At 34.9% G+C, this 23,590-nt stretch overlaps 1 protein-coding gene across 2 annotated transcripts in view; it reads left to right on the top strand.

Annotated features, from left to right (window-relative positions):
- Positions 1–23,590, top strand: part of FOXJ3 (forkhead box J3) — a 102,514-nt gene that overhangs the window by 29,905 nt on the left and 49,019 nt on the right. For both annotated transcript variants that reach the window (XM_028511524.1, XM_028511522.2), the window contains exons 3-4: positions 2,943–3,267; positions 9,415–9,489. In XM_028511524.1, the coding sequence (XP_028367325.1) occupies positions 2,943–3,267; positions 9,415–9,489 (400 nt within the window). The remainder of the gene's footprint in view (positions 1–2,942; positions 3,268–9,414; positions 9,490–23,590) is intronic.

Here is a 23,590-nt window from a genome sequence, read left to right as displayed (position 1 = left end):
TCATTATATTACTTAGATTCATAAAGTCTCTTTTTAATTTTATTTTTTTAGATTTTATTTATTTATTTTTAGAGAGAAGGGAAGAGGGGAGGAGAAAGTGAGGGAGCAAAGCATCGAAGTGCTAGAGATACACCGATTGGTTGACTCTCGCTTACACCCACCTGGGGACCTGGCCCACAACCCAGGTGCATGCCCAGACTGGGAATTGAACTACGACCCTTTGGTTCACATGACATAAAGTCTCTTTTTAAAACATTGTTGAGAAAGAGTGAGACATGGATTTGTTGTTCTACTTGTTTATGTATTCATTGGTTGATTCGTATGTGTGCCCTGACTGGAGATCTAACCTACAACCATGGCCTATTACAAAGTCAATTAGTATTGATGGAAGGGAATAAGGTAAATAAAGAGGGTTCTCAATAGGGGACATCTGCAATATCAATTATATTCCAATTTGGAATATACTTTTATATTAATTTTGCAAATATATGTGACTGGCTGCTTTGGGAATTTGAACAAAATAAAGCTACTCAGTGGAGACTTAATTGAGACAAATAGAATGACAGCATGGTATAATAATAGCCAGTGTTTATAGAATGAAATGTGAATAATAATAGCAGTAACTGCCATTATCACCAATACCATCAGTAGCTAACATGTATCGAATACTTACTATTTGCCAGTCACTGTTCTGAGTACTTTATATCAGGGAGGTTATTATTATGCTCATTTTACAAATGAAATATGCTAGAAAAACTGCTGGATTGGGTATCAGGGGCTGTGGGCCCTGGTTTTAGTTCTACTGTTAACTATCTTGTAAATTTGGGCCTTTTAAGTTCAGTAGACCTTAGTTTTTCATTTTTAGATTGAAGGGATTGGTCTCTAATCTTGGGTACTTTACATACTTTCTTGCTATTCTGTGAGCTCTAAGTTATCTTGTCTTGCTGTTCCACAAGTTCCTTTAACTTATGTCATGCTGGGAGCATTTGTGGCTGAGATTATAGAGCAGGTTGGTAAGGGTTTTTTTTGTTTTGTTTTGTTTTATTTTTTGTTTTAAAGATCTCTGAAGGTGCTGTATAGAGGAATTTAAAGTTCAGATTCTAGAGATATGCATATAATAGAAATGAAGACAGTTTGAGAAAATACGAAGAGTAAAACTGGCTCTAAATGTCTGAAAAACAATATATAATAAGACTCCACTAGTAATGCAGATAGAATTCTCATGGTTGTCTCTTGATTTATAAGTAGTTTATTTTTTAGTGCCTTAGTACCCTCCCAAGGTACTTCTAGAGTAATACTTATTTGAAAGTTTCTTCTGTGCACATGTTATCACATTTAATTCTCAAACTAATATTTTAACTGCAGGTAGTATTGCTTCATTTTGCAGATGAGAAAGCTGTAGAGTTTAGAGATACTAAACATTTTCATGGTCCCACAGCAAGTAGCTGGTAGGATCAGTACTTGAGCTCTCTGGTCTCTCGGACTCAAGAGCCTGTGTTCTTTATCAGTTCTACATGCCTCCCAGAAGTTCAGCTCCTAAGTACATACCCCAAGTTGCTTTTTATCTGCAGCCATTTGGGATGAAGGACCTATATGGGGTTTTCTTAGCCATATATTTTTTTCTTTTGAGGTACTTTAAGCTTCTTATTTTGTTTTCTTTTTCCTTTATTGTGGTACCACTTAGAAGCCTTTCATTCTTCATTTAATTTTTTTTAAAAAGCTTTAAAAAAAATTTTTTTTAGAGAGCTGGAAAGGAAGGGAGAAAGAGAGGGAGAGAAACATGGGTCAGTTGCCTCTTGCACATCCCCAACTGGGGACCTGGCCAGTAACCCAGGCTTGTGTCCTGACTGGGAATTGAACTAGCGACCTTCTGGTTTACAGGCCAGCACTCAATTCACTGATCCACACCAGATAGGGTTCATTCTTCTTTATTTTCTAGTCAGTGTCACTATTCCCACTTCTTTGATCCAGGATAGAAAGGTTTGTACCTTCTGCTGAAAGTTAGCAATTCCATTGTGAAATATATTGTTTCTGTATTTTTAATTTCTTAGAGGAGCTTCCTCCTTTCTACAGAATGTGTAAACCCAGCAGATCTTGTTTTTCTTTTTCTTTGGGTGGTAATGATCTGAATTTTTCATCATTGGAGCAAAATGTATTCAGAATCCAGATCCCTGGATGTTTGCATTAAGCCGGTACTCAAGCTCTTACTGCTTCTTTTCTTACCGTCCATTTATGTGACATAATATTGTATATCTAATGCTTCTAGATCTTTAGTTAGTTTTCTTAACCTTGTTCCTTCACTTTTTTTTTTTTAAGAAGAAATTGCCTGGTCCTGCCTGTCCTCTTTTTCTCTTGTTCATCAGTGTCCTTGAGTTTGCATCCTTCTTTCCTGTCAACTCCCCCAACTAGTTTGTCTCCTTGACATTCCTGTCTACCATTCTGTACTCTTCTTACCCTTTACCATCCCAGTTTTACCTTATTTCCTCCGTATAAATTCCTGTGCCTATTTCTCAGTTGCTTTTCTGACCTCTTGCCTCCATTTTACTTTTGGTCCTCTTTTTTTTTTTTTTTTTTTTTTTTATGACTTCTAAAATTTGTGTAAAAGAAATGGCAGATATATAGTCTTAAGTTTCCAAAGGGCTCTTGTTATCGGTGAGTAAAGATTGGCATCAGAATCACTTTGTGCGTATATATTGTTCTGTGTCTTAAACATTTTAAAACCAAATTTGTTGTGTTTTGGAGAGGATGGAAATAAGAAAAAAAGATTGGAAATGTTGATCTCTTAAATATTTATTTTACTCATTAACATACTCAAATCTTTTTCCTCCAGATTTAACTCAGGCTTTCCCTCACTTTGGAACTCCTAGATTTGTGAATATTGGATATTTTGAGAAGGAGGGGTTCTTTCCTTGATACTGACTAAGGAGTCTGTTTACCTTCAGGATGACATCTGAATTGGAGAGCAGCCTAACATCTATGGACTGGTTACCACAGCTCACCATGAGAGCAGCTATCCAAAAATCTGATGCTACACAAAATGCACATGGAACAGGGATTTCCAAGAAGAATGCACTCCTTGACCCGAATACAACCCTGGACCAGGAAGAAGTCCAACAGCACAAAGATGGGAAACCTCCATACAGTTATGCCAGCCTCATTACATTTGCAATTAATAGCTCACCCAAAAAGAAAATGACACTAAGTGAGATTTACCAGTGGATTTGTGATAACTTCCCATATTATAGAGAGGCTGGCAGTGGTTGGAAGGTAAGCATTTTATTTAAATTATTATTTTTATGCTGTAAGCAATAACAATATTGGTTTTTATTGAAGATGAAATTCCAATTAGAGCAGAGGTAATGTAACATTCACTGGAAAATAATACTCACAGTTCAGGTAAGTTTCTAGTGAGTCTAAGGTAAAAAAAAAACCATGTAGTATTGCAATTAGTACTGGCTTCATCAGCCAGCATTTTTCAGAAGCTTTTTAAAAAAAGATTTTATTTATCTGTTTTTAGAGAAAGGGGAATGGAAGGAGAAAGAGAGGGAGAGAAACATTGATCTATGTTTGTGAGTGGTTGCCTCTTGAACACCCCCAACTGGGGACCTGGCCTGCAACCCAGACATATGCCCTGATTGGGAATCGAACCAGCAACTCCTTGGTTCATAGGCCAGCACTCAATCCACTGAGCCACACCAACCAGGGCATAGAAGCTTTTTGTTTTAAAAGAATTTTAGATGTATAGAAGAGTTATATAATTAGTACAAAGGGTTTCCTTATGTCCTTCATCTACTTATGTATCGACATCTTATATAACCATAGTACAATGATCAAAACTAAGAATTAATGTTGGTACAATACTTTTGACTGAAACAGTACTGTTAACTATTTAAGTGAATTATGGAGTTTATTCAGATTTCATTAGTTTTCCCAGTAATGTCCTTTTATGTTCTGGGATCCAATCCAGGACCCCACATTGCATTTAGTTGTTATGTCTTCTTTGTCTCCTCTAATTGGTAACCATTCCTCAGTCTTGTCTTTATGACCTTGACACTTTTGAAGAGTACTTATCATGTACTTTGGAGAATGATCCTAAGTTTGGAAATGTCTGATGTTTTCTTATGACTAGAGTGAGATAATGTGTTTTTGGGAATAATTATGCAGAGGTGGTATGCCCTTTTCTGTATATTACATTGGGGGGTACTTCGTGTCACTGTATCTTATTACTGGTAATGTTAACCTTGGTTCTTTGGTTAATGTGGTATATGCCAAGTTTCTCCACTATAAGATTACTATTTCTCACTTTGTGTATTATAAAATTTTTTTAAAGATTTTATTTATTTTTAGAATGATGGGTAGAGAGGGAGAGAAACATCAATGTGTGAGAGATACATTGATTGGATGCCTCTTGCATGCCCCCAACCAGGGACCTGGCCTACAACATAGGCATGTGCCCTGACTGGGAATCAAACTGGAGACCTTTAAGTTCACAAGCCAGCATTCAATCCACTGAGCTACACCAGCCAGGGCAAATCTTAAAATTTTTAGGGAGCTATTTTGAGGGCATTCAGGTACCCAATTTCTTCTTAAATTTTGCTCATTAATTTTATCATTTGTTGGTGAATCATAACTGCTGCAGTCTTTATTGTTTTCTAGTGGTGATTTTCATTTTTTTCTTTATTCCTTTTACATTTATTAATTGGGATTCTTCTGTAAGAAAGACTTATACCTCTTCCCCTTTTGTTTATTTATTCAATCACTTATTTGTAATATTATATACTCATGGATATTTATTTTATTCTTTGTGCTCTTATTGTTTGTTGCTCAAATTGTTGCAGCCTTGGTCATTGGTAGCTCTTACAGGTTGGCTCCTGTGCTGTTTTGACATGACTACATTTTTTTGTTGGTTTAGCACTTTTTAACTTTTCTGGCATCACAGGATGTTCCAGGCTCATCTTACACCTTCCCTGCTGCAGCCCTAGAATCACCTATTTCTTTTTAAGAATCCCTATTTACTTATTTTTAGAGAGGGGAAGTGAGGGAGAAAGAGAGGGAGAGAAACATCAATGTGTGGTTGCCTCTCACATGCCCTGTATAGGGGACCTGGCCTGCAACCCAGGCATGTGCCCTAGACTGGGAATCAAACTGACAACCCTTTGGTTCATAGGCCAGCACTTAATCCACTGAGCCACACCAGCCAGGGCAGAATCCCTAATTCCTTATCTAGGCCTTTTGATGTTCCATCAAGTTAGTTACCTACCTAATTGATATAATACAACAAATAATTAAACTTTCTTTTGTATCTGCATACGTTATATTCATACTATCATATCGGAATTACCCGGTTATGTGCTGTGTTGGGCACATGTGTGTGTGTATTTGGAAGACGGGGTTTATGGAGCTTTAGGTATGCCATCAGATGGTAGTTTTGTTTCTCTTAAGCCTCCCTTATATTTATTAAAGACATTTACTGATGTATTGTGACCAGTGATGTACTGTGCTGTCGCATATGGTAAGATTTCATTTTTTATGGCCAGGTAATATTCCGTGGGGGGTGTGTGTGTGTGTGTGTGTGTGTGTGTGTGTATACAGCTTTTTTATCCACTTGTTTATTGATGAGCACTTGGGTTGCCTCTATATCTTGTCTATTGTAAATGATGCTGCATTGAACTTAGGGGTACATATATTTTTTGAACTTTTGTTTTGGGTTTGTTTGGACATATAGTCAAAAGTGGAATTGCTGATTAAGGTAGTTGTATTTTTAATTTTTTGAAGAGTCTCCATACTATTTTCTGTAGTGGTTACATGAATCTGTATTCCTATCAGTGTTGCACAAGGGTTTCCTTTCCTTCACATCCTTGCCAACTCTTGTTTGTTGAGGAAGCTTGTAATTTTTATTGGATGAGGGGGATACATATAAACAAGCAATTATGATGCTATGTAAAAAGCTCTAATAGAAAAGTATAGAATGCTATACTATGAAGAGTTGAATAATTGGGCACACCTACTGTGTGTAAGCCATAAAAATATTCATTATATGTGTGACCTAGTAAAAAGTATTAAATGAAGGGTGTAGTTAGCAATTGCTGTGAGAGTTTAGAAGAGCTTATGGGAAGTGTGATGAGGTTATAAAGTGGGTGTCATAAAAACTAAGCGTTATGAGAGTACAGGAAGGGAAGAGACATTAGAAAACTATTGAGGAAGTAGAATTTAGCTGTACTTTGAAGAAGAGTAAGGTTTAGGGAGGTCTTTGTAATAGCTTCTAGGAACTGGTTATAAGGGTTCTTAGTAGCAGGCAGAAGAGTTGGGATGGAACCAGAGTGTAGAGATCCCATGAGTATATGAATGCCAAGCTGAAGAGCTTGGTCCAAATTTGGTAGGGAATAGCATATAAAGTTCGATTATGTAACTCATTTACCTGTGTAACCTCAGCTTCTGCTGAAGTGTAAGTGAACCTGAAAGTGCCAAATCCAGACTGCTTAATTTTTTGCTGCTCCCCAGCCGAGGTGATGGTCTGTAACTGGGCTAGAAGTAGTGATACAGTTTCAACTGGAAGATGCGTGATTAAGATACAGTGAAGAAAGAGGGATAAAAGAGAAGAAATGGGAGGAGGTAGAGAAGGATGCTGCTGCTTTTCTAACTAAAAGATACACCAGAGAGCTTATCTGGCCTGTTCTGTTGCTTTAGGCAGACTTTTAATATTTCCAGAAATAGCTGCTTCATAATTATTCATTTTAAAGCATTTCTTCAACCCAAGTTTAGGTGCCTAGAACTTGCCATGATCACTTTTAATTTTATTTTTGTAAACATAGAAATATTTTGAGAATTTCAAATGTGGACAAATGAAAACTGTTTTTTCTCCTAAAAAAGGAGAAAAGGTTCCTGTTCAGGTCCTATCTCTCTTTTTGGGTTTTACTTTCCGTTCCCTGTCCTTAGATTTGTTTAGCACACTCCTGCAATCTGCTGCTCATTATATTTTCTTTAGGTGTGGAGGAGATGGGTTAGGGGAAAATCAGAGAAAATCTGAGATCAGTTAGAATTTGTGAAGTTAGTTTATATTGGCCAAAGTAGGGTGGGAGAAGGATCCTATAGCAGTTGTCAAATACCTTTCCCGAAATGTAGAGCCAACTAATGTCACCCAGAGAAGGAAATGTTGCCATGGTCACTCAAGAGCATTCAAATATAATTTTAATATTTAGGTAAAACTCTCTTTCATTTTGTGCCAGGGCATTAAAGGGAGATTACATATTAAAAATAACTTTTTTGAATATTCCATAAGAGTTTAAAAAATACTATGTGGCCTTGACCGGTATGGTTCAGTGGATTGGGCATAGTCCTGCAAACTGACAGTTTGCTGGTTTGATTCCAGGTCAGGGCATGTGTCTGGGTTGTGGGCAAGGTGCCCCCGGTTGTGGGTATGCAAGAGGCAGCTAATCGATGTTTCTCTTGTACATTGATGTTTCTCTTGCTCTCTTTCTCCCTCCCTCTCCCTCTTTAAATAAATAAACAAAAATAAATAAATAAAATCTTAAAAAAAAAACCCCACTCTCTGAATTTGCCATAGCTGAATGATTTTGTAACCTGAACTATATGAAAAAGAATTTAAATTTTTGCATTATTCACCTTACAAAAAGAAAATTAACCTATTATGTTACTGGAGTATAGGGTACTAAAAAAATAGAAGAGTGTTATGTGTATGTGAGGGTGTATTATGCTACTTTTTATGTGGTGGGGAAGAAAATAAAAATAATGTATTTGCTTATTGTTGTAAAAAGAAACTTAGAAATAATAAATTAGAAACATAGTAAACACAGTTACCTTCGGATGGATGGAACTGAGATAGCAGAGTTATAAAAGGGAATAAGATTTCAAGTAAACATTTTTGTATAGTTTCGAATCGTGTGTTTTACACATTAAAAATAACCCCCAAATATATAGAAAACAAAAAGGATGGGGAAAGGAAACCTTAAAACTGAATATAAGCAAAAAACGAGCCTTACATCATATCAAATGGGTAATGTAATAACAGAAAACACTTTTTTGTGACACTTTTGAAAAGAGCTTCCTGATTATATACCTTCATACATACTAAGGTTGAAAAGAATTGCAAAGAAATCATGAACTTTACTTAGTAGATTTGTCTTTAGTAGTGGTATTTTGGTGGTGTGAGTCTTTGCCTCTAATAAGAAAAGAATTTGGAGAATTCTTTTCTCCAAGAAAAGAATTTGGGAAGTTGGGAGAAATGCTTTTGAAATGGCTTTATGTGCTTGGTGGCGTAGAGCAGATGGGCACGTTTGATGCTTTGGGGAACCAGGACTCGCATGGTACAAGAAGAGAAACACAGGTAAGAATGTGGTTGTTGATTTGAATTGGAGGTGTCACTTTACACTCAAGTTTAAAATAAAAATCAGTTAAGAGTGCTTTTAAAATTTAGGTTTTTGAGTGATAACTCCAGTTTTAATTAGTTATCTTGGATGGAGTCTAGGATTCTGCATTAAAACTTATCTCAAGTGATTCTAGTACAAGTAGACTGTGTGCAAGTGGACTGTACTTTTGAGAAATCACTTTTGGGGCTGGCATTTTCAAGGCCAAGCAATATGCCTTCATTAGTTATTTAACCTGGGCTATTTTTCTCCCAGTTAACCTGGATCATCCTAAATATTTTTACTCTTTACCCTTCCAACTTCTTTTCTCATGGTTGTTAGAGGTAAGGTCTGCCCAAGTTGTGAGATTTGAAGTAATCTTTTTGTCATTGTGTGTATGTATATACATGTCTTGACTCTCATATTTCTCTAGGTGTTTTTACTTTCTAAATATGCTTTTGGTATTTTTGCAAACAGATTTTTTTCCTGGATCTTGGCTATTGTAAATAATGCTGCTATGAACATAGGAGACAATACTGTATTAAAGAAGTTTTTAAAAGATGAATGTAAATTGAAGCCTATCTTACTACCAAAACATCAGTTTAAAACTTATGAATGGGAGTTCCATTTCTGCTTGGAATGTAAACAGCTACAAAGAATGATGATCCCTTCTAAACAATGAGAAAACAATGGGTTAGCCAGTCAGAGAAGGACAAGCATTGTATGATCTCATTTATACGTGGACTGGACTGACCAAAATAATTAATCATAGACATCTTCCTGCATCATTAAAAGGTCTTAATAAGCATTTAAAATGGGACATATATTCCATTATTTGGAATTTTGTAACATTCACCAGAAACTTTTTCAATAACCATTCCCTTTGTAACATTCATAATTTGAAAATCAAAAAGATTCAAATTTGAAGTTCAATTAAAATACAATTTGTAGTCGTATTCAAGTACATAGAGTTATTTAGATTTTTGATTGTTTTTAAAGGTGGCTTTTGTTTTTTGGATTTTAATGACCATATGGCTTTTCTTAATTTCAGAATTCGATACGACATAACCTGTCGCTGAATAAGTGTTTCCTTAAAGTGCCTCGATCCAAGGATGACCCCGGAAAGGTAGGATTTATTATCTTAAAATAGTTGGATTCTTTATTATATATCTGTTGTCATGTTTGTATTGTATCTAAGCTATATGTTTGTATTTAAGCTGTTATCTGTTGTACAAAGAACAAGAATTGGAATGAGAGCATTCAAGTTCATTGATCAGGGGTATTTGTGAAAATAGCAAGTCCTTCTTCAGCCCACCCCACCTTACCCATCTTCACTTCACCCCTGTTTTAATGCGCATGTTTCAAGGACCAGCCAGGCAGGGAGAGCTTTCTTTTTAAGCAGTGGGAAGCTAGCTAGTGTAGAGCTGGTCCTGTTACAGTGTGCTGTTTCTAATCTAGTTTTTGTTTTATTATTTTCTAAAGTGTGTGTATTAAATTTGGTTTTTGAACTGCTTGTTAGGAACCACACTTTATTCTTACACAGAAGAGGTAGATTTGTGCATAATTGACAAATGGAAGTAGTTGTTACCCTGAAAAAAATGTTTTTCTGTTATTTCCTCTGGTTCTTAGTTGCTGTTTTTTCTTCTTTGTTCCTTTTACTCCTGCCACCATTACATTTTTAGTATTTTATCTACAGACACTTTTTTGTTTGTTTCAATAGTCATGCCAACTGCAGTTCAACCTGAACTTGGTACTAGTTGCTTGGTTTCTAAGCTCAGAGTATTTGCTTGGACCATGTTTGATTGTCATGATAAGTTACTAGATTAGGATTTTGAGACAGCCTATCTGTTGGGGGGCATGCATTCTTGTTTGTTGTCTTTAGGCTAAGTGTCTCTGGAAAATTTTTTCTAAAAACGTAAGCCTGATCATGTTAACATCTTGCTTAAAATAAGTATTCTTCAGTGTTCTGGAGATGTTTCTTTTATAAAATATCCTTTACTGTGTTTTTCTTGATTTGTCTTTCTAGCTGTGTTTCACTCCATTCAAGACCAACTGTGAGGAACTAACTACTTGAAGTTTCCCAAACGTACTTTTCATACAGTTTTCTCTTTAAGCACAAACACCCTTTCTCGACTTGTCTGGCTTATTCTGGAGTCTTTTAAGATCGAGCTGCAACAATATGTCTCTCAAGCTCTCCCCTTCCCCCACCAGTCAAATGAGTTTGTTCCCTCTTTTGAGTTCCTATTACTTTGTCATCAGCATCATAGTAGTTCGTAACTGTCCTCTCTATCCATGGACTTATATCTCTAATTTATAGTAACTTTCACATGGTAGCCAGGGATCTTTCAAAAATGTTAACCTAATCATTTGAACTGTTTATTTAAAATCTTGATTAGTTATATACAGTCCTTACGTTAAAATCTAAATTATGAGGGTAGGATCACGAGTATTTTGTTTACTCATTAGGCCCGTTGTTTGCCCAGTGGCTGAGGGTACACTTTTGTTGAATAAATGAATACACCGTGCCCTGGCTGGCGTAGCTCCGTGGATTGAGCGTGGGCTGCGAACCAAAGTGTCGCAGGTTTGATTCCCAGTCAGGGCATATGCCTGTGTTGCAGGCCATGACCCCCAGCAACCGCACATGATGTTTCTCTCTCTCTCTCTCTTTCTTTTTCTCTCCCTTCCCTCTCTAAAAATAAATAAATAAAATCTTAAAAAAAATACACCATATCCTCTGCTAGGTGGTTAACTTCTTAAGGTTAGAGATAGAGAGATACTTATTTCTATCATAAAGCAGGCACTCTTTAAATAATGAATGTTTTGTAGCACCTACTGTGAGCTGCCCCTTCAAGTTGATTATAAGTAAGATTGAAGAGATTATTATAATAGTTTTCATATTTGACCCAAGTTATTATTTGCCTATGTTCATAACTCTCCAAGGTGGTAACTAGGAATTGGTGAAATTTTTCTTTCCTTTAAAGCAGGCTTATTATTAAAAAAGGATGATAACTTTTTATATTTGCTTCATTGCAATTTACTATGAGCAGTGAGTATACATGAATCTGACTGAAAGGGTTCTTAAGAGTTTAGCAATTACCTGTTTTATTAAGAGTTTTATAAAGGCACTAATTGGATTCTGTAAACATGTGGTTCAGATTTAATTTTTAAATGAAGTTTAAATTATTAAACAAAACCCCCCACACATGAATGTTTAACTATATTATGAACTAAATTTTAACCAGTTGGAGACCTATTTAAAAAATTGTACTGTCAGTTTTTCTTTTGTGCAAAACTTGAAGCTTTTCCTCCACCTTAGTTAAATAGTACATGGGGTAAGGGAGATGTAGAAAACACATGTTATTCTTTACAACTATTTTATTTTTTTGAATCAGGATTGTCTTACTAATGTGCAGCCAGAACAAAATACAGAAATAAATAGAATCCTGAGAGGTAAATAAAAGCTTTCAATTTTTACTGTTTGTCTCCAATTTTAAACTTATTTTTTATCAAAACACATCATTGTTCTCGTTGATTTTGGTCATAATAGTAAATATTGTATATTTAATCTTATAAAGTACATTTATACTAATAAGAGGGTTTTTTCCAGTCTCAAGGTGAGATTTAAATATCCATTGTCCTTATTGATTTTGTTCAGAAGTAAATGTTGTAAATCTGATCTTATAAAATACATTTATATGAAGTCATTTTAATATTTTTACAAGATTTTATTTAATTTTAGAGTGAGGGGAAGGGAGGGAGAAAGAGAGGGAGAGATACATTGATATGTGAGAGACACAGATGAGCTGCCTCTTGCAGGCCCACAGCTCACCCACAACTGGGGGCCTGCCCTGCAGTCCAGGCATGTGCCCTGAGCAGGAGTCGAACCTGTGACCTTTTGGTTCACAGGCCAGCACTCAGTCCACTGATCCACACAGCCAAGACAGGTCATTTTAATTTTTAATACCAAAATAAATTTTTGTTTAAAAAAGTACCACTGCTTAAAGTCTTGAAAACCTCAGATCTAGCCCATTTTATAGAAGAGAAAACTAAGGCCAATGGATACGGCTTGCCCATGTTCATCGTAGAGCTAGAACCCAAGTATATTGGCCAGACTTACTTGCAAGTCATAGAAGCCCATTGTAGATCAACTTAAGGGAGAAAATATCTATAGGAAGAACCAGAGCCTGGTTCTTAAGTTTTCTTGTCAGGAGTTTCTCTTTACATCCCTTAGTTTTCTGTTGGCTACATTTTCAGCCCATTTAGTGTCAGAGATAGCCATCAGCAGCTTTTGGTTCATATTCTGCTGGTTTAGTAATAACCCTTAGCTGAAAGAGACTGTCCTTCCCCCAAGTCACCTGGAGCATAGCACATGCCTTTGAATGTTGAACGAACACAATATACTTGGTTTCTTGGTTCCTAGACTAGTGCTTTTTTCCGCTATACCAATCTTCCTTGAGAGGGAGGCCAAAATGTTAGTTAAGTTTTGGTACTTATGAATTGTTTTTTCTTTTTGTATTACAGTGTTTCCTGGCATTTGAGGAGCTTTTCCAAAACCACCCTCACCACAGTGGGAGAAAACCATTGAGCCAAGGTGGGGTGGGAGTAGTTTCGGTCGTTGGGTATGGGGTGGACTTTTACCCCTTAGGATTTGGCTAACTACTGCCATGGTGCAGATGGGTCCAAGAGGTAGAGGTAGAAGTAGCTCGTATAGCGCCGTCTTTGCTGTTTTTTTTTTTGTGGTATAGCTTCCCCTTCACTGAATTACCAGAGTGGTATGAAGGCCAGCCTAAGCTTCAAGAATATTGTTGAATTACAGATATTTTTATATGACTGTTTATTTCTGACTCAATCCTTCATTTGCTAGAAGTCATTGTCATAAAAGCCCTTAATGTCTGATACCCTCTAATGTATGTTGATGGTGTGAAATCCATTTTCCTCTGTTTCTTGAAACTAATTTCAAACAGTCATATTATTATTATTTTTTTAAAGAAACACAAAATGAAATTATATCTTGCATCTATAACTGCTGCTTTTGGGGGGACAGATTTCTATTTCTTCTTTCTTTGATTTCAACCCTGTATCTTCATAGTGTGGTCTATCTCCATTTTTTTTTATTCCTGCCTTTTGTCTCTTCTTTTCTCATTAGCTTTACTTTCTGTATTTTTGTCTGTATTTTTAATCTAATTTGTTTTTTTTTTTAAGTCTTCTGCAATTCACACATGTCTGTTACTTATTTAAAGGAAGGTGAATGTTTTGCTCACGTTATGGAAAAACAAATCTTACCAGCTAAATTTAGTTTAAAAATACAGAGTTCTCTTTCTTTGCTTTCCACTTAATCTTTTCTCATCCTTGTTTCCTCTTCCCCATCTCAGAAAAGTGATATTTTGACTTTAAAGGAAATAGAAGATTTTAGGAAATATGGTTAACAATTAACTAGCAGCGATGGACTCTAATAAGACTGATAGTTAGGAAGTTTAAGATACTATCAAGGCTTCCTGCCTGTCCTGGGAAGGACAACTACAGTGAGTTCATAATAGAAGGAGGGGTTTTTTTGGGGTGTGTGTGTGTGTGTGTGTGTGTGTGTAAGTTTTTCTTGTCTGAGGATGGGACGATTGGTTGTAAAGGCTCAGTGGCTGTGAATATTGGCTCTCCTGGTTTGTGAGGAAACAGCAAAGTCACTGCTAGAGAATTAACTTTTGGAAGTTCCGAGACTGTGATTTTTTTCTATTCTTGCTCTCTCACAGTATAAGGGACCATAACATAGTTGACTAATTTCTTTTTTTCAAGGTTATTTTTTGGGGGTGATGATAGTATTGTGTTGTATGTAAATGATCTATTATTTGTTGATACCCTGTTTTGGTCACTGTATTTATAAAAAGATGTAGAAAAACTGGAGAGGTTTGAGAGAACATAAGATGTAACATTAAATGATAAACAGTATTGAGTGAATCATAGGTATGTACCCTGAAGAAGGAAGATAAGAGTGCAATTTTAATACTAGTCTAATTTAAGATGCATGATTTTTATGAGGAGGTAGTTTGCCTCGTATCTGTGTCTTTGTATAAAACCAAACATGAAGTGGAATTTAAAGATAAGCAAGGGTTTGGTTGGACAGAAGTAAGGACACCATATTTATTGGAGTGAAGAAAACACTAGTAGGGTCCCTAAGGGAGGCTTTAGAGTGTGCCTCTTCTGAAACACTTCAAAGATGATTGAAATTACTAGCATTTGTGTTTCAAACTTATGGTAGGTAAGACCCATATGAAGGTTGAGGAGAGGACATGATCAAGTTTAGCTGAGGGACCGGTGACAGCAAAGTTGAGATCGAAGCAGGAATTAAGGGAATTAATGTAAGTATTAACATGAGGCCCAAGGGTGAATTAAGGATTGATGCCAGTGAGTGCATGTTAAGGCATAGGTGGATTATGAATGTGAGATAGTCTATTAGTCTCTTAGGTAGACACACCGAGTTTAGGAAGCTCAGAGTTAGCAGAAGCATGCGGAGAGGGTTTGAAAGATTGAGGAATGTAGAGATGAGGGTCTGATTGAGAGAGAACACTGCAGAAACGAAGAAATGCCAGCCTAGAGTCCTGATAGCAGTTTAGAGCTGCCTTTTATTCGAACATGCAGTGTTCTCTGTTCCCTTCTTAAGTAAGAATGGGAGATAACAGTTTGTGATTGGCCATTTTTTTGTTTCAGATCTAAACCACTTTTAAAAAATAATATTTCTCCCTAAAATTTAATTTAAAAAAATTATACAGCAAAAATTCACTGTCTGCTGTGTAATTCTAGTGGTTTTGACAAATCTGTACAATGTTACCATCACCACGATCGGGATGTAGGTCAGTATTGTCCCTTGGCAGTCAGCACCTTGCTCAAACTCCCAGGCCCTGTCAGCAAGCACCGATCTGTTTTTTTGTCCCTATAATTTTGCTTTCCCCAAAATTTATATAAATGGGACTCATACAGTAGGTGGCCATTTGAGTCTGGCTTTTACTTAGCATAATGCATTTGAGATCCATCCATGTTGTTGTATCAGCAGTTCCATTTTATTTCATATATCCCATCATATGGATTTACCGCAGTGATCACCTTTTGAAGAATGTGTGGGTTGTTGCCAGTCATAAGTTCATTTGGCCATCAAGTTCTTTTCTTTTAATCTTAGACTCAATAATTAATTTGACATACACTCAGAGACAAGAGAATGTTGAATCAGCTTGAACTATTAACATAATGGTCATACTGAACTGCTTTGTGAATTATATTAAATGTAATGAGTTGTTGGAAGTCATTTGTGATATAGTCAAATGTCTTTATTTCTATTTAAAAAGAAATTCTGAAACGGATTCTGTTAAGGCACTAAAGATTTAAAAACAAGATATGGACAACTGTTAATTACTTATTAGAGCATACTACTTTTAACATTTAGAGGAACCATTTAATATACTATAATCAACACGCTAATTACATATTTTTAATCCATTGATTAAGAGTAAATTCCTTAATGATCTCTCCTGGACAATAGTTAGCTTAAGCTATTTGATAATATATTTAAAAGTAATAAAAACCAAGAATGTTCCCTGGACCTGAGCTGGCATTGGAATAGTTTTTTTTTTTCATACATTCAGCCAGCAAGCTAGCCAAGCTGCCCGCCTTTGAGTACCTCCTATGTATTTGACTGGTTCATAGCCAGTCAAATACATAGTAGTCTGAGTGACTACTTAACCTTCTGTTTGACTAGAAACTTCTGGGAATAAACAGGAGTGCTATTTATTTTTAATTATGCTTAGGCAACAGGTATAAACCAAGACCGAAAGTGGGACGTACACTCTATCTATGGTGCATGCAAATGCCGTGCCTTGGAGCTATGGGCATTTACTAGGAGCGGTATCCTAAGATGTTGGAGGGTAAAAATTAAAAAAAAAATCTTTTAAACTTGATTGCCAGATCTAAACTGGGAGACTAAAAACACATTTGAGACATGGTATGGAACTAAAGAAATCAGGGACAAAAGGGATCCAACATTATTGCGACTTCTGACATGGTATGCATTGAAACCTAAGAAGAGCAGAGAATAGTCTATGATGACTCACTTTACCAGTGTGCGTACATATTTGGCAGTAGGGTAAGTTAAAACATAAAATTTTTGGATTTAGCTATTTGGAATGTTAGGTTATTTATGATAGGCACTGCTTTCCCTAGGAATATGAAATTAACTTAAGCTTCTTGGGTTTACTTATATTTCATCAAATAATGGCATTTTCACTAGGCTATTTTTAATCTGAGGACTGTTAAAAGTCACATAGTGTGATAGAGCAGAGTATTTTGTGTTGACATAAAGTTTCTATCAGAAGTAAATTATTAGAATAATTAAAATGTACTTCATTTGAAGTGATAAATATTTTGTAATGATGAAAATAGAGGCATTTAAGATTTTCAAGGCATCTTTAATTCTGATGCATTTTCTGTATTTTGATTACCATGATTTTCCTGAAGTTTTTGAATTATCTGTATTACTTGTTTAGTCACTTCTATTTAAGAATGCTGCCTAGTTTTCAATTTGGTGCCACTTTTTTTTCCCCTCTATAATTAATCTTTGTTTTAGGATATCTTGAAGTTGGCAGCTGATTTGTTTTTAGAATATGTATTCAAAACTGTACATTTCTAGTTATGATTTTTTTGGGGGTGGATTTTACAAACTAAGACATTGTAGTCTTTTTCCTCAGGAGGACATTAACTTCCTGTACCAAAATTGTTGATATGAATTAATAATGTTTACATTTGTATATTGCTTTACAGATTAGGTAGTTACTTTACATGCATTATCTCGATCCTTCAAACACTTATATAGCCAGGTTCTCATTTTAGACAGTGATCTTAAAGTCCATAGTAGATTAGTTCACATAAACATCACATAATCGAACTCTTCACCTAAGTGGTAGTCATTCCTTATGTACTCTATTTAATGTCTGGCTTGTTTCACTTAGTGTAATGTCTGTGATACTATTACATATCTCATTTGTTTGTTTTTTAATATTGCTAAGTAGTATTCCATTGTACAAATATACCACAATCTTTTTTATCCATTTATCTGTTGGTGGATAGTTGGATTATTTTTAGTTTTGGGCTGTTAGGAACAAGTTGCTAAGAAATTCTTGTATAAGTTTTCTATGGACATATTCTTTCACTTCTCTTGAATAATAGAATGATTGCTTTGTCAAGGGTTGATGAAAGATACAAGAAACTGCCAGACTTTTTTGCAGTGTGGTTGTTTATTTTACATTCTCAGTAGCAATGCATGAGAGTTTTAGTTGTTCCACATCCTGGTCAAAAGGTGCTGTTACCCGCCTTTTTAGTGGGTATGAAGTGGTATTTTGTTATACCACTGTTATAGTTTTGTTATAGTTTGTTATAGTTTTATTTTTAATTTTATGATGACCGTTGGTGTTGAGCATTTTTCATGTGCTTGCTGGTCATTTATTTATCTTTTCTTCTGAAGGTTCTTTTAAAGTCTTTGCTTTTCTTTTTCCTTTTAAAATTTGGTTGCCATTATTACTGAGTTGTAAGATTTTGTTTTTGTGTTTTGTACATATCTGGGATACGTCTTTTCTTGTATTTATGTTGTGTAAATATTTTTTCAGATTTTTTTGTTTTTGTAATGGTGTCTGAAAAAGAGTAGGTGTTTTGTATTTTGAAGTCTAATACCAGTTTTTAATTAGTGATTAGTGACTTTTATGTTTTGTCTGGGACAATAACCAAAGTCAGATATTTTCTCTTCTGTTCTCCTTTATAGGTTTTTAAGTTTTATTTTATTGGACATTTAGGTCTGTGATTCATTTCAAATTAATATTAATGGTAGTGTATTTATTTTTCCTGTTGAATTATTCTTTATCTTTATAAAATAATCTGTTACTGATTTCTTAAAATACTGTCTTGAAGCTTACTTTGATACTAATATAGCCACCACAGCTTTCCTGTGCAATTTCATGATATGTGTTTTCCTAGTTTTTTTGCTTTTAGTCTGTAAATGTCTTTGTATTTAAAGTGTGTCTCTTATAAACATCATGTAGTCATTGGTTCTTGTTTTTTAAATTCAGTCTAACAGCGTTTGCAATCTAATTGGAGTTCTTAGTCTGTATTTAATATGATTATTGGTATGATTACTCTTTTTCTTTTGTTCCTGTGTTGCTTCATTTCTGCAACCTTTAGAGTTAACCCAATAATATATAGTTTTCTATTTCACCTAGAGACTTCTTATGTATGCTCTTTTCTTAATTTTTAGTAGTCATTCTAGAGCTTAACAGTGTATACTATTAAGCTATTAAAGTCTATGTAGAGGAAATATTATACCACCTTTCACTTCATACCTCCCACTTCATACCACTTACTATTTTTTAATTCTAGAATTTCAATTTCATCTTTTTGTGTATGTTAAAAGATAATTAGTAAAATGTGTTCAACCAATTGCTTTGATGCTAGAACTTTAGGACTTCTGTGTTATTTGCAGCTCATTACTGGACATTAGATATGCCACAGTGAGCCTCGCCTTCACTATGGGTTTTTTTTTCCCAGTCCTCACCCAAGGGCATGCTTACTGATTTTTATTTATTTATTTATTTAAAATATTTTATTTATTTATTTTTAGAGAGAGGGGAAGGGAAGAAGAAAGAGAGGGACAAAAACATCAACTTATTGTTGTCTTGCACACCCTGTACTGGGGATGTGGCCCACCACCCAGGCATGTGCCCTGACTGGGAATTGAACTGGTGACTCTTTGGTTCCCAGGCTGGCGCTCAGTCCACTGAGCCACACCAGCCATGGCATGCTTATTGATTTTTAAAGAGAGGGGAAGGGCAAAAGAGAAAGAGGGAGAGAAACATCTATGTGAGAGAGAAATAGCAATTGCTTGCCTCTCATACTCACCCCAACTGGGAACCGAACCCTCAACCTGGGCGTGTGCCTTGACCGGGCATTGAACACCATGAACTTCTGGTTTATAGGATTATGCTCCAACCAATTGATCCACACCAGTCAGGGCTTCACTGTGGGTTTTTATAATAAGATGTTGTCTCGATCTGTATTATAGGGGTTAGGAACCCCATGAAGCTAATTCAGCCTTTCATCTAATTCTTCATCATTGATGTTTTGAGATCCTGCATTTTTATGTGAAACAAAGTAATTAGAAGAAATGATATTTTTAAAAAATAAAATTATTTTAATGATAAATAACTTGGATTAGTTTGTCACCTCCACTGCTCTCCTTTCTCTCATGTCTGCTTACCATTGCTCCATTTTTTACATTGTTGCTTGGTACACAAGTAAAAACACTACATTTTCAACTCCAGCCCTCAGCTTTGTGCCTCTAAACTTTATATTCAAGTTATATTCCATTCTTTATCTTGTATTTATGATGGCAGTTTTATATCTTCACATTTTTGCTCATACTCTTCATTGTATCTAAAAAAATAGTCTTTCTTTCCACCTTACTCATCCTTGGATGCCCAGCTCAAATGTCAGCATTACTCTGAAAAGGAGGTAACCATCTTTTTTCTCCCTTTTCACCTTCTTTTCTTGCTCCCTTTTTTTTATCTCTCTTTTTTTTAATTACCATAGCTCTCTGACCTTACAACTGTTAATGCTCCTGAATGATGTACTACTTGTATTTTGATCTGCTCCACTCAATTGTGAGTTTTCGCTGACAAGGACTGGGTCTGTGACATTTTCATAGTATCTGATATACATAGTAGATACTTAATGTTTATCATAAGAAAGATGTTTCTCTCTTCCTAGTTAACTAAGAAGTACGGTGGTAGTTTGTTCTTTTTAAACAAACATTTCTAATTGTGCATTAATTCTCTTGCTGTTTTAAATTATGGCTGGTTTTTAGGAGTTCTAGAAATTGTCACTTTGCTTCATTTTACTCAGACCTTTTCTTTTGATCAGTAAGGCAGGGGTCAAAAATTCACTTCACTTCTTAACATTGACTGACATACTTTCAATCTGAAAGAGATTTTGGAATTTTTATTCTTCTAGTAGGTGAACTCCTTGACATTAATGACTATTTAGAACTTTTATCACAGACTGATACAGTCCAAGTAAACAACCAGAAGTCAAGAAGCCTGAGTTCTTTCTGGGCAATACCATTCAGTTTGCTTTGTGACAAAGACCTTTGGACTATATTGGGCCTACCACTGCATTAGGTTAGAGCTCCTTGATTCCTGTTTTTTTCTTAATTCACACAGTATTTTTATTGAGATATAATTCACATAACACAAAATTTACCATTTAAAAGTGTATAATTCAATAGTTTTTAGGGTATTTGCAGAGTTGTGCAATCATTACCAGTATCAAATTCCAGGACATTTTTATTTTGTCACCTCAGAAAGAACTCTGTCCTTTAAACTGTCACTCCCCCACCCCCCAAGCTGGCAACTACTAATTTACTTTTCATCTCTATAGATTTGCCTATATTGTACATTTTATATAAATTGGATCATATGATATATGACTTTATGTAGCTGGCTTCTTTGATCTAGTGTAAGGTTTTTAGGGTCATATGTGTTGTAGCATGTTGTAGTATGACTGAATGATACTCCATTGTATAAAAATAATACAATAATTATGTCTGTTCATCATTTTATGGGCATTTGTTTTTTTTTTAAACTTTTGGCTAGTATGGAAAATGCTGCTATGATCATTTGTGTACAAGTTTTGTGTGAACATAATTTTTCATTTCTCTTGGATATGTTTTCATTTCTCTAAGAGTAGAATTGCGGGATCATATGTTTAAACTTTTGAGGACCTGCCATACTGTTTTTCAAAGTGGCAGCACCATTTTAAATTTTCACAATTATAAAGTTGTTAGTTTTTCACATTCTTGCCAACACTTTTTATTTTGTCCTTTTGATTATACTTGTAGCCATCTTAGAGTGTGGAGGTGTTGTCTCATTGTAGTATGGTTTTGATTTGTGTTGCCCTGATGTGCTTATTGGCCTTCGTAAAGCTCCTTTGCAGGAATGTCTATTCAGATTCTTTGTCTGTTTTTTAACCAGGTTGTCCTTTTATTAGTGAGTTGTAACTGTTCCTTTTATATATTTTAGATACTAGCTCTTTATCACATATATAACTTGGAAATTTTCTTTCCATTGTGTGAATTTTATTTTCACTTTCTTGACAGTGTCCATTAAAACAAAAGTTTTATGTTTTGATGAATTTACTAGTTTTCTTTTGGTTGCTTGTACTTTTGGTGTCATATCTAAGAAACCATTGCCTAAACCAAAGTCATGAAGATTTACACTTACTTTTCTTCTGAGAATGTTAGCCCTTACATTTAGAGTTTTGATCCACTTTGAGCTAATTTTAATTTTTATATATGTGTATAAGGGAGCCCAATTTCATTCGTTTGCATGTGGCTATCCATTTTTTTTCCAGCACCATTTGCTGAAAAGATTATTCTTTCCTCATTTGTATTATCTTGATAGCCTGTGGAAAACAGTTGACCTAAAATATACAGGTTTATTTTTATATTCTCAATTCAAATTACTTTTACTTTGTAGCATGTTTTAAAATCAGGAAGTGTGAATCTTTTAAGTTTGTTCTTTTAAAGATTGTTTTGACTATACTAGGTCAAATACATGTATATTTTAAGATCAACCTGTCAGTTCCTACAAATAAGATGACTGGGATTTTGATAGGAATTGCATTGAATCTGTAGATCAATTTGGGGTATACTGCTGTCTTAATATTCAATTTTCTAAGCCATGAACCACAGGATATCTCTCCATCCTTTACTTCTTTTAACTTAAGGAATAACATGTGGGGTTTATATAAAAAGAAATAGAGATATATATAAAAATTAGAGCTGTAGTATCTATAGGCCCATATAGCTCTGGATGTTCTGAATATTTTAATATTTTAAATTACTTTAATAATAATTCCAATGTGTCTTCAAATATGACATTCATCAGAATTAAGTTTAGCAAACATTTATTGTTAATAACTCTATGGTAGGTACCAAGTTTGGCTATGGAGATACAAGAAATGAATATGTCACTGCCACTAAAACTTCTGGTCTAGTGAAGAAATAATTTATAAACGGAAAATTTCATATGCTATACTAGGTTCAGAGATCAGAATTTCTTGGAAGTTGTTCGCCCACTCTTCATTGTGTAAAACTTCTACGTAAAAGTGATTATAAATTGTGTATTAGCACAACTTCTTTCACTGTTGCTTAGTTGTGATAGATTGTAGAAAACTTAAAAAATAAGTACTGTAAAGGTTCTTAAGACTTTGACCTTTGGATTGTTTGGTATTATAATAATACATTTTAGTAAATTTTCAGGATTTATGAATTACAAGAAAACTTAAAATCAGCATGCCACCTAAAGTATTAAAGGGAACAGTTTTCTTAATGTCTTATTCTCATCCGCATGCCTTACGACTTCAGCACCAGATCTTCTCACTTGTTTATGCCATGGCTCCATTTGGCAGTTCTGTTGAAGCCTGTGAACCCCTTCTCAGAGTAGTTTTAAAAGTCTAACCAGAATATACAGAATTAAAAAGATAAGCAGTTACATTAAAATAGTTATAAAAATACTATGGCAAATTTGTGATGTAATAATCTATGCTTCCTTGGTAACATTAAATTACAAAATTGAACAAAATTTAATATGGTAAATAAAAGCAGAGATAAATAATGAGTAGACATTTTGAGACAAAAGCTATTAATGTGATAGGAAACAAACTGATTTTTTAGGTATTGCTAAACTGTGGTTTACTCTTTATGTTCATAATGGAAGGAAATGCTGAATTTCCCGTCCACATACCTGCAGGGAGTCCATGAATACCATATTGAAAATGCTTTTTGAGTACTAGCTATTTTCCTCTGCTTGAAATTGTTTTTATTCCCCTCCTCCTTCTACCAAATCTGAGCATGATCATCCTCAGAGACTTAGCTCACTTGTCTTAGCACTGTATTGTGATAATTTATTTGCCTGTTAGGTGCTAGTAACTGTTCTAGGCATTTGGAATGCCAAACAACAGAACAGAACAGAACAGACAGAACAGAACAGACAAAAATTCATGCCTTCAAGGAACTTACAACTTTATGGGAGAATGACAATAGACAAAATAAATACAAAAATTATATAGAATGTGAAACCATTCTAAATGCTGGAGGAAAATGAGAATAGAATAAAGTGTATTGAGGTATAGATTGCAGTTTTCAA

This window comes from Phyllostomus discolor, chromosome 5 (assembly GCF_004126475.2).
Source record: "Phyllostomus discolor isolate MPI-MPIP mPhyDis1 chromosome 5, mPhyDis1.pri.v3, whole genome shotgun sequence".
In the NCBI taxonomy this organism is placed as follows: Eukaryota; Metazoa; Chordata; class Mammalia; order Chiroptera; family Phyllostomidae; genus Phyllostomus; species Phyllostomus discolor.
Note: the sequence above shows the minus strand (reverse complement) of the source record. Positions and strands in the feature narration are given on the sequence as shown.